Raw genomic sequence first — 12,485 nt, 5'->3', positions numbered from 1 at the left:
AGGATGAGGAGTCATTGCTAATGCCAAGAGCACGTAGAGACATAGCTTCATCTAGGATGGAGGACAAGCCACAGCCTGAGCCAGAAATACCGAGCAAGGAGGCACAGTCACACTCACGAGTCACGCCACGCCCACAGCAAACTTCTAGGACTAGACCCTCTAGTTCTACCTCTCCCCCATGCTTGACTCACAAACAAAAGTTTGTGAGTCAAGCATGGCTAGACTCACCTTATTCAAAGAAGGTTGAAGGAGAGGTGTCGCATGCATAGTCTTCAACAACTATTTTGCACAAAAGGCTGCAGAGATTGTGAAGGTAACTTCAAAACTTGAATTTTTAAATATTCCTGATTCAAGTCTCTCATTACTAATTTGTCACTTCATTAATTAATCTTTTTGTAATTTGTATTTTTCAATTGTAGGTATCAGAGCCCTTGGTTAGAGTTCTCCGCTTGGTAGATGGGGAAAAAACCCCAATGGGGTGTATTTATGAGGCCATGGATAGGGCCAAGGAATCTATCAAAAATTACTACAAGGGGGATAGACTCAAATTTGATCCCATTTGGGAAATTATTGATAAGAGGTGGAACAATCAGCTCCACCAACCTATTCATGCAACAGGGTACTTCCTCAACCCTTGTTTTAAGTTTGGGGGTTCTTACTCAAATCCTAATGGAGAGGTCATGGAGGGTCTCACTACATGCATTCAAAGGATGATACCCAATGTTGAAGTGAGAGACCTCATTGTGGCCGACCTCCAAAATTATGAGGAAGCAAGGGGTAAGCTATTCTCTTCAGAGCTGGCCACTAGAGGAAGAACCACTCAAACCCCAGATATAGCATTTGCTATTTGAATTGATAAATTGATAAATTATGTTTTTGTTTTTTTCTTTGCTTTCTAAGTTTTCGATATTTTATTTTGCAGATGCTTGGTGGCAAAATTGGGGTGGAAATTCCCCAAATCTCAAAAAATTTGCCCTCAAAATCTTATGTCAGCCTTGTAGTTCATCCAGTTGTGAGCGCAATTGGAGCTTGTTTGAAGCCATCCACACAAAGAAGAGGAGCAAGTTAGTGCAAAAATGCCTCAATGACCTTGTCTTTGTGCAATATAATCTTCGGTTGTGCATAAGGAAGGAAGAGGAAGCATCAGCTGGTCCACTTGACTTGGATGATATAGATCCTTACAGTGATTGGAAATCACAGGAGCAGCCTCCATTGTTTACAGAGGATGACATCACTGATTTGGAGAGGCAGGCTATGGAGGAGGGGGGTGGATTTGGTTTCACACTGGATGACATTGAGGAGGATGAGGAGGATGAGGAGTCATTGCCAGTGCCAGGAGCAGGTAGAGACATAGCTTCATCCAGGATGGAGGACGAGCCACAGCCTGAGCCAGACATACCAAGCAAGGAGCCACAATCACACTCACGAGTCACTCCATGCACACAGCAAACTTCAAGGACTAGACCTTCTAGTTCTACCTCTCCCCCAGTTTATATTAGAACTGAGAAGAGGAAGATGTAATTGTAATGATGTATTTACCTTTAGTTTTACAAAAACTATTTACTATTTTGCTTCCAGCCATCAACATTCCTCATGAGGATGGGATTTTGTACCCACTTTGCATTTAAATATATGTAGACTCAGCTTGTTTCTTTTGTATTCTCATTTATTGACTCATTGGATGCATCTTCTCATTGAATTTTGCAAAAAAATGCATTTCTAATTAAATTTAAGCAATTTTTTTAAGTTCCCAAGTTTTTTGCCAAGTACCAGCCGAGTTTTTCTCAAATTTTTAATTTCAGGCCTTGGCAAGTTTTTGCTAATGGCGAGTAGTTCAACTAAATCACTTAGAATGTAATTGTTGTTGAACACATACATAATCGATGTCTTTTTTAATATTAATTTTTGCCATTTCAATTTGAATTGATGTCTCTAATATCAACCAAAAAAAATTATCTTCTGTTTTCTGGCTGTATATCTTTCTCTAACCTCTATCGCTGTCTTCTTTGATAACACAGTTGCTGCACATTGATGTTGTTCTACAAAACATTGTGTAGTTGCCCCAAAGTCGTATTTACTTGCTTGTAGATGGTTAGTGTATTGTAGTCACTTCCTCCCTGATTCTGAAATCTCTTCCTTATCATCTATAGCAGCCAATATGAATAGATTGGCAAGCATAATCTCTATTATGATCTTTCTCATCAACCAGCAGTTGTACTTAATACTCGTAGAGGCATTATTATTTAATTTATCCTTTTGACTTCTAAATTATCTTCTTCACCATTTCTGCAATCTTATCATTTGCATTATAGTAAATGTTTACATCTGCACATGATCACTTCTTATTTCCTTGGTTCTTGCTAATGATCAAAACGTGAGAACTCTTCTACCTTTCTTTGATGAACCCAAAATGCTTTGTATATCACCAATAAGAACAGCTTCAACATGATCCGATTCTAATGGCTTTGTATATCATTCATAAAATAATAGAGAGATCTCCGTAAGGAAGTTGCCATAGAGAATGTTTCTTTTAATCTTTCCATCCACTCTTCACATCAATGACAAACATTGTCTTGCTTGTCTTCTTGACATCAATGACAAAATTTCCAACACCCTCTAGCGCCAATTATGATGATGTGTTTTTAGGACACCTCGAACACAAAATAAAATACTAAGTGCTTTATCCTCTCTTGAACAAGAAAAACATCAAATGCTGAGCCTTGTGATCAAACAAGGTGACCCCAGATTTTATAATGTGAATGATCAACTTTATATTATGGATAAGCTCAGTGTATATGATGTGATTTTCCTAGTTAACACAAAGGGACTTACACAATCATTCTAGGATTTTATCAGTTCCTTCCCTCAAAATAGCTTCCGATTTTGCAATAAGGCACTCTGACTAAATCTATGAAAGTTCTTTGGAATGAAATGCAAAAAGGATAAAGTTTAGGAATCTAATCTCTCTCTAACAATGCAAGAAACTATTGACGACTTAATGAAACCAAATCAAATTTTGTTTCACCATGAGGAACAACTACACAAAGATGGTGCAATCTCCTAAGGATAAGCGAATGATTTTCATATCACTTATGTGCATCGACACCATGAACAATGAGCATAGAGCAATTGAAGTTAAGCTTTCAATTGAGTTCAGTCTAACCATGCTCTACTACGTGCAATCAACAAATTCCAAATGGTATGAACATATAGGTTTCTGTTTCACCATGAATAAACAATAAGATCTTCATTTAACAAAGCCACTTCATCTAAACAAATCTAAAACTTGAGAAGTAAAAACCATGCGATATGTTGAAACTCATACAAAATCCATTGTATCTTCAATTAAAATCATATGTTTATGTAAATGATGTTCAATTTACATTCAATATGCAAGTTATATTCTAGTTGATATTATCTTGTTCTATGTATTACTGATTCAAAATATAAATCTGACTATCTTCTTTTGTATGGCAGGTGAGAGGAGCATTTATTAATTTTGATGTCCTTTCTCACGAATGCCATTTGATATATATAGCAGACTGGGTAAGGTCAAGCAATGCCTTGACCGGCCATGTCTTTTAGACATGGCCGATCAAGACATTACTTGATCGTGCCCCTTCGCTAATCATAATAATAATACACAGTGTTTATTTACCAACAGATATCAAACGGTGTGTGCTTATATTAACACCCGATAACAATCGGTGTATGTTTATTCTAGCACCAGATATTAATCGGTGTGTCACTCGATATCAATCGATGCAAACATATGTTAACATTGATACTAATTGATGTTTGGTTTACACGATAATTGTTTGTTTATCATTAAATAAGTTAACCGAAATAAATCAGATTGCAATGGTTAACCCGATTTGATAATCGGTGAACAAATAATGTAACCGATATTAAATCGGGATTCTATGCTATAGAATGATAATCGACTAGTTAAGCATTTTGATCGAACTAATTAGATTGATCATACACAAATAAAGAATGGTTTATCAAATGAAGGCTTGAAGTTATTCATCATAATTATCGATAGGATAAATGATTGAATGAGAGACTTCATTTATCTCTCATTCAATCATTTATCTTACCGAAGCTATCATGCATTAACACTCCCTCTTAGCTAGGTAAGATAAATGGAAACTATATATTCAAGCATCACAATTCAAATGATAGTTAGCATTCTTCACTCAATTTGACTCTCTAGGAAATCATATCACCTAATCACATGATATGAAGTATCACCTAAACAAGTGATACAAATGTCCATCACGTCAATCTTGTGATGACAGGATATCACCTAAGCATGTGATATCAGTATTGCTTAAATACGCAATACTTAAGGATAATCATATGAGAAGGATTAAATTTTCATCTTATCCAGGTTGTGATACGTGCACTAACACCTTATACAAATGTTTTATCACAACACAATCATAGCACATCCATGACACACCAGAGATCCAACACGATAATTGGTTTGGACATCATAAGATCGTCACCTTATAATGTCTACATACAAGTGTTCATTATCTTGAGAGATTGTCACCTCTTAGATATGAACCCAGGGGATAAGATACAAAAAATGTCCTATCATGACAAAGAAGTTTACACATTAAACATCTTATAGGTATGCAAATACAGATTACAAAGCAAATTACCTTTCTATCATACCTAAACCTTTTTTGAAGTGATCAACCTTCACTCTGGAAAGAGGTTTGGTCAGGCAGTTTGATCTCCTGTACACACATATTCTAATTGGATCACATTCCTGTCTACCATACCTCGCACATAGTGGTATTGAATCTCAATATGCTTGGATCTGTCATGGAACACTGGATTTACTGAAAGTTTTATGCAGTTCTGGTTGTCACAATGTATAACAGTGGATTTCATAGGTTCTCCAAACAACCCCACAAGCAACTTCCTAAGCCATACTGCCTCTCGGGCAGCCATAGAAGCTGCAATGTATTCTGCCTCGGTGGAGCTTTGAGCTACAGAAGACTGCTTCCTGCTGATCCAAGATATCATAGCTGAACCTAGACTGAAGCAACACCCTGAAGTGCTTTTTTTGTCAGTCACACTTCCAGCCCAATCTGAATCTGTAAATCCATGTAGGTCTATATCAACTTTCTCATATTTGAGACCAAGGTTTAGGGTACCTTGTAGGTATCTCATAATGTGTTTTACTGCAACCAGGTGTATCTCCTTCGGTTCACACATAAACTGACTCAGAGCATTAACTGCATAACAGATATCTGGTCTTGTATTTACCAGGTACATCAAGGACCCAATCATATGTCTGTATTGAGTAGGGTCAATGGGTTGTGACTCTGTTGCTGCTTCTTTAAGTTTATGTAAATTGGTTTCCATAGGAGAGGTCATGGGTCTACAGTTTAGCATTTTGAATCTCTTCAAAACATCCAAGGTATACTTTCCTTGGTTTAGTATAATGTTGTCAGAATTCTGCTATACTTCCAATCCTAGGAAGTAATGAAGGAGTCCCAAGTCCTTCATATCAAATTCTTTGGATAGATCATTCTTGCATTGATCTATAAGGTGATCATTTCCTGTGATTAATAAGTCATCAACATATAAAATCAATATTAGCATATCACCTTTATTTCTTTTGTAGTAGAGATTAGGATCTGCATCATTTTTGGAGAAGCCTAGTCCTGAGAGATAGGTGTCAATTTTTTCATACCAGGGCCTGGGAGCCTGTTTAAGCCCATAGAGAGCTTTCTTGAGTCTACACACATGAGACTCTGCATCATGAATTTCAAACCCTTCAGGTTGCTCTAGGTAGACTTCTTCTGAGATCTCTCCATTTAGAAAAATTGTCTTAACATCCATCTGGTGTACCTTGCTAATACAGCTCTTACTCATGTATACCTGGCAACAAGTGCAAAAGTTTTTTCATAATCTATTCCTTCCCTTTGTGAGAACCCTCTAGCTACAAATTTGGCCTTGTGTTTTTCAATACTACCGTCTGCAACATGTTTGATCTTGAAGAGCCATTTAGATGAAACCACAGATTTCTTAGTTGGCCTAGCAACAATCTCCCAAACATCATTTTTCATAATGGACCAATACTCTTCAGACATAGCATCCTTCCATACTTTATGTTCAAGTGCATCTGATACATTGTTTGGTTCAGCTTTAAAGAGATCATTCATAAGGGCAACATAGCTAGTGAATTTATTAGACCTTTTGCTTTCCCTGAAGGTTCCTAAAGGAGCAACAAACTTCTGAGCTTCTTCTACAATCTTGGTGGCCCATAGTGGTCTTTTCTTGAGGTTTTCTCTAGGTGGACTTTGAGTTTCACTTATAGTTTCCTCAGGATTCTCCCTCTGAAGCTCAGGAGTAGGATCTCTATCTATGCTAGGGGTGGGGATATAGACTTCAAGGTCTAGAGAGCTTTGGGCTCTTTTGAAGGCTAAGTCTTCTTCAAAGATCACATCCCTACTTAGTTCAATATTCTTTTGATCAGGTATATAGATCCTGTAGGCCTTGGAGGTTTCACTATATCCTACAAGGATTCCCCTTTTTCCAGAAGGCTCTAGTTTTAATCTTTTCTCCCTAGGTACATGAATATAGACAGGGCATCCAAATATCCTAAGGTGGCTAATATCAGGTTTTGATTTAGTAAAGACTTCCTCAGGGGTCTTATCTTCAAGATGAGAGTGAGGACATTTGTTTTGAATATATACAACAGTGCTAGTTGCTTCTGCCCAAAGATTGACATTTAGATTCTGATCAAGAATCATAGCTTTGGTAGCTTCAACGATTGTCCTATTTTTCCTCTCAGCTATCCCATTTTGTTGAGGGTTATAGGGTATTGTTAACTCCCTCTTGATCCCTGATTTTTTACAAAACTCTTTAAATAATTATGATGTGTATTCCCCCCCATTATCAGTTCTTAGGGTTTTAATTTTGTTACCAGAGTAGTTCTTTGTTAGTGATTTGAATTCTTTAAACCTATTAAGGATCTCTTCCGATTCTTTACATTTCAAAAAGTAGATCCAAGTTTTCCTAGAGTAGTCATCAACAAATATTACATAATACAAAAATCCCCCCAATGAAGGTACGGACATAGGTCCACACACATCAAAATGAACTAACTCTAAAATTTTACTTGTTTTCCTAGTACTATTCTGAAAAGCACCCTTAGTATTTTTACCTAGGGCACATCCTTTGCATGCCCCTAAATGATATTGCTTTAACTTAGGTAGACCTATGACAAGGTCTCCCATTGATGATAAAGCTCTAAAATTTAGGTGGCCAGTCTTCTATGCCAGACTTCATTAGCATCTGTAGTTTCATGAATTAGGGCTAGGTTGGGCTCTGTGCATAGCTCATACAAGTAGCCTTGTCTTTGACCAATCATTTTAGCTTTCTTGATGGATGAGTTCTTTGGCCAAGCCAATACTCTGTTGTCTATGAAGGTCACTTTGTATCCATTGTCCTCCAGTGATGATATTGAGACTAGATTTCTCTTAATGCCTGGTACATATAGTACTCCTTTAAGTTATAATGATACACCTAACTTTAGTTTGATGGTGCAAGTCCCAACTCCTTTGACTGGATGTGTAGAGTCATCTCCGATAGTTACTTCCTCATCATTCTCCTCTTTCATGGAGTCTAGTACTTCTCTGAATCTTGTAATGTGTCTGGATGAGCCACTGTCGATCACCCAGGAGTTAACTTTATTAGATGCTTGATTTGTGAGTGCTGAATAGAGTACATACTTCTCGGGGTCCTCTTCCCTTTAAGATTTTCCTGTTTTGGCAAATGTGGCTTGCTTAGCTCTTTTTGGGCATTTGGCAACATAGTGCCCAAATTTGTCACATATGTAACATTGAATCTGAGAAAGGTCCTTCTTGAAGGTGTTCTTGTCGTGACGACATTTTCTTTTCCTGAATTGTTTTTGCTTACTTTTCTTGTTTGAGTTTGTATTTAGAACTTGGAGATCTTCATCTATATTCTTTTGTTTGATCCCTTTCTTATATTGCCTTGATTCCTCCTAGAGATAGTTAGCCTTTAGCCTATCGAATTTTGAAAATTCATCCCTTGCACTGATACCTTGGACGAATGTTTCCCATACGCTAGGCAACCCATCTAGAGCAATGAGAGTTTTTTCTTTGCTTTGGATCTCATATCCAAGGGTTGTCAGTTCATCCCTTAGGGCAGATATTCGCATGAAGTAGGCATTGACTAATTCTCCTTTGATCATGGCTATGTGATTTATTTCTCTTTTTAAAGCCAAGGTTCTACAGGCATTAGATATCTCAAATGCATCTTCAAGTGCTTTGAACATGTTGAAGGTTGTTTCATGTTTCCTTATGATGGGCATAATATTGTTTCTTACCCCATCAACTATGATTTTAATAGCCTTTTCATTTCCCTCTCTCCAAGTTGTTTTGTCAGGTTCAGTCTTAGGTTCTGCAGTTTCAGTTTTACAAATGATTCGATTTTATTTTCTTTTAGAATCATTTGAATTCTGAACTTCCATGCTGAGAAGTCATCACCTCCTTCAAGTCTGTCTTCAAATCTAATAGCGCTAGCCATTTGAAGAATTGTGATGTTGAATATATACTTGATTTGAATTTTCCGCAAAATTGAACAGCCTCAGATTCGATTTAACTATAGCTCTAATACCATGTAAATGATGTTCAATTTACATTCAATATGCAAGTTATATTCTAGTTGATATTACCTTGTTCTATGTATTACTGATTCAAAATATAAATCTAACTATCTTCTTTTGTATGGCAGGTGAGAGGAGCATTTATTAATTTCGATGTCCTTTCTCACGAATGCCATTTGATATATATAGCAGAATGGGTACGGTCAAGCAATGCCTTGATCGGCCATGTCTAAAAAGACATGGCCGATCAAGACATTACTTGATCGTGCCCCTTCGCTAATCATAATAATAATACACAGTGTTTATTTACCAACAGATATCAAACGGTGTGTGCTTATATTAACACCCGAAAACAATCGGTGTATGCTTATCGGTGTATGCTTTGTCTTAACACCCGATAACAATTGGTGTATGTTTATTCTACCACCCGATATTAATCGGTGTGTCACTCAATATCAATCGGTGCAAACATATGTTAACATCGATACTAATCGATGTTTGGTTTACACGATAATTGTTTGTTTATCATTAAATAAGTTAACCGAAATAAATCGGATTGCAAGGGTTAACCCGATTTAATAATCGGTGAACAAATAATGTAACCGATATTAAATCGGGATTCTATGCTATAGAATGATAATCGACTAGTTAAGCATTTTGATCGAACTAATTAGATTGATCATATACAAATAAAGAATGGTTTATCAAATGAAGACTTGAAGTTATTCATCATAATTATCGATAGGATAAATGATTGAATGAGAGACTTCATTTATCTCTCATTCAATCATTTATCTTACCGAAGCTATCATGCATTAACAGTTTATTCCAACATAACTTTGGCAAAAATCTTTGATCTCCTCCTAATACTTCTAACTCCTAATGATCAACTATTATCTAACTATTAACTATTAACCTTTACAAATGAGAAGATTGAGCCTTATATAGAGGCCTCAATTACAAATGAATGGCCAAGACTGATTTAAAATCAATGGCCAAGATAATTCAAGGAAAACCCTCCTCATAAGCAAAGGCTAAAGACCCCTAAACTATTGCCAGGTTAAAATTACGCAAAAACGACTAAACCACTTTCACTACAAAGTGGGGGTCCCCATTTGCAATGGAGCGATGTGTGAAAATGTCACAATAGGAAGGAGAGAAGATTCTAAAGCATCTTGATTTGCAATTGCTTGGGGACAAGCAATTTTAGGGAGGGAGGACAATAATGTCTCCTTATTGTACATGACCAATTGTTTAGCCATTAGTTTATTTCACAAAGATTTCCTATAAGCTGATTGGCATTGGAAAATGGAAAATAATTTAAATAATTAAGTTGTCAAAAAGTTATTTTTCAATATTTTATATTAGAGCTTACATTTAATTATTTTTAAAAAAGGTATTTTAAGTGTACAAATAAAGCATCACTAGGCTCAAAGTGATTAAAAGTAGTCATAAGGACACTTTATATTATTTTATTAACGGAAAATGCTTTTTGAAAAGCAATAAAAAAGAAAAAAATTATTATTTGGAAAAGGAAATGAAAAGGGAAAAAGCATTTTTTTAAAAGCTAAAAAGTTATTTTTAGAAGAAATAAGGAAAACAAAAAAGCATTTTTTAAAAGTAATGAAAAAGCAAAAAATGTTTTTTCCCTAAAATAACTCTAAAAAGGTTAAAAAATGAGATTGGGTCCTTAGAAGAAAGGTTACTGAGTTATTTTTCATTTTCATTTGCTATGGGCAAGAACTTGAGTTCATATTTTTCAAAGACAAAAATCCTCTTGGAATACCAGTTTTAGGGATGAAAACCTTTCTGTGTGGATGTATTGATTTCACCCTGAGATCACATTGGTACTGCAAGCAGATTTATCTCTGTATGTTAGATAAAATGAACATATTTGATGTATTTTGAGGAAGTTTTGATTGCTCAATGTTACTGATTCAATTTTGTTGAAGATTATAACATGTTCTAGGAGAATGTTTGAAGTTTTTGTGGATTGTACCTATTGTACCAGTAGCATTAATCTATTTTCAAACCTACAGTGACATATTATGACTTATTAGTCTAATCTATGTCAATAGTTAGGAGAAATAAGAATGTTTTTAGAAGTATTTCAGTTTGGTTGCACCAGTGTGCATCCAAGTAGTGGCTATAGTTGCGTGGGTGGTGTTTCTAGTGTGTTTTGGACAGTGTATTAGTCTGATTTTTGTAACAACGCTGTTTTGATCAGCATATATCCATCTTTGTTCGACAATGCAGAGTTCCATTGGCCATTGTGATCTTATATTCCCTTGTTATATGGTTTTATGAACTAATTCGTTGTGTTGCAACAACGTTTATTTATGATCAGACCTAATATTACAGTTGATTACAGCAGTTTCTTATCTTTGTCATATTGTAATGTGTTTCCTAACTACCTAGTAAACTTTGGATGGTAATACTGCAAAAGGGTTATCACTTGCATGCATTTCATATTGTAAGATTGATCGGTTTACCACTAATTATTATAGCATTATCATATAGCCTATTATTTCATTGAACAAGGTAGCATTATCGACCATTTTGGTCTGAGTCAAGCTTAGACATTATGTCAATGGCTTGCATTGTATTCATGCAATCTGCTGAAGAGGTGTTGATTAGGTTGGCTCAACTGCCTAAGTATTCTCGTTAGCTTGCTGCCATTTATCTTCTCGCATACATCATAGATAGTGTATGATTGAAGCACCGTATGCTCTCACTTTGCCCACTCCAGGATCTGGGTGATCAGAAACTGTCTTTTTATATTGCGAAAAAAGTAGGATGGGTTATTATATGGGAAGAATGGATATTCCTCAATCCTTGGTACCAAGCCAAAGGAGGTCAATTATTCATGCACCTGATACCAAACAAATGCAAAAACAATTCCCAGACCATAACAAACACAGTGTGATAAAACATTAATCTTTTTCCTTGCATTACACAACGAAATATACATGAAGAATGAATAAGAATATGGGGAATCAATTCTACTATCAATTATTAGCTATAAGTTGGATGCATGTCCAGGGAATTTCTACTAACACAACAACAGTTATTGATTGTCTGAAAAAAAGGCAACCTACAAGGCAATTGGTCCTTATACTCGTGTTTTACTAACCAAAGACATACTTTATTTGTTTTAATGCATAAGGTCTTCCAAAGTGTGGCTATAGGGAGAAGAAGATGGTTTCCTTCAAATGTATGATCATAAATTTTATACATGGTAAGCTACCATGTTGATTATATAATCGGTACCCATGCAGTTATAATCATCAATCATCAATATTTAAATTCAAAACTAATCTTTACAGTGTGCTTTATTTATATTTCTCATTATACCTATACTACCATGACAACTATGGGTCTGACATAGCAATACAAATACATGATAGATCTTTTACATTCATTAGCAGAAACAAATGAACGCGAGTAACACCATCAGGCACAATATTTAGCAATCATTAATATCAAGAGAGCTTATAAACATTCAAATAAACTACATAAGGTCCTCAATGATTACAATTCAGTAGGTGAGAATACCATAAATAGTTACTTTAATTAGTCAGCATTCATTCAAAAATATAATATTTCCTTGAAACAGAAAATCAAAGATGAAATCATGGTAGCAACTAACGTTCTGTTATTACCTCGTGCACTTAAGATTTATTATTAGCTAACCAATTGTTAATTTTCAAAGAGCACTTTTTTAACAAAAAAACAAGAAGTACCTTAGCTTGTGAATGCTCCCTTTGGTACAAATAATGTTGATTCTCTTTCCAAGCTCTCCCTCCAACTCAGACCTCAAACACATGCA

General features: G+C 35.7%; 1 protein-coding gene across 20 annotated transcripts in view; it reads right to left on the bottom strand.

Moving 5' to 3' along the window:
- Nucleotides 1-12,485, bottom strand: part of LOC131079407 (uncharacterized) — a 108,673-nt gene that overhangs the window by 26,812 nt on the left and 69,376 nt on the right. For 11 of the 20 annotated variants that reach the window (XM_059207119.1, XM_059207120.1, XM_059207118.1 and 8 more), the window contains one exon: nucleotides 12,400-12,481. In XM_059207119.1, the coding sequence (XP_059063102.1) occupies nucleotides 12,400-12,481 (82 nt within the window). The remainder of the gene's footprint in view (nucleotides 1-12,399; nucleotides 12,482-12,485) is intronic. The other 9 variants (XM_059207121.1, XM_059207123.1, XM_058017329.2 and 6 more) reach the window with 1 other exon arrangement.

This window comes from Cryptomeria japonica, chromosome 6, assembly GCF_030272615.1.
Source record: "Cryptomeria japonica chromosome 6, Sugi_1.0, whole genome shotgun sequence".
Classification (NCBI taxonomy): Eukaryota; Viridiplantae; Streptophyta; class Pinopsida; order Cupressales; family Cupressaceae; genus Cryptomeria; species Cryptomeria japonica.
This window is presented reverse-complemented; position numbering and strand designations above follow the sequence as displayed.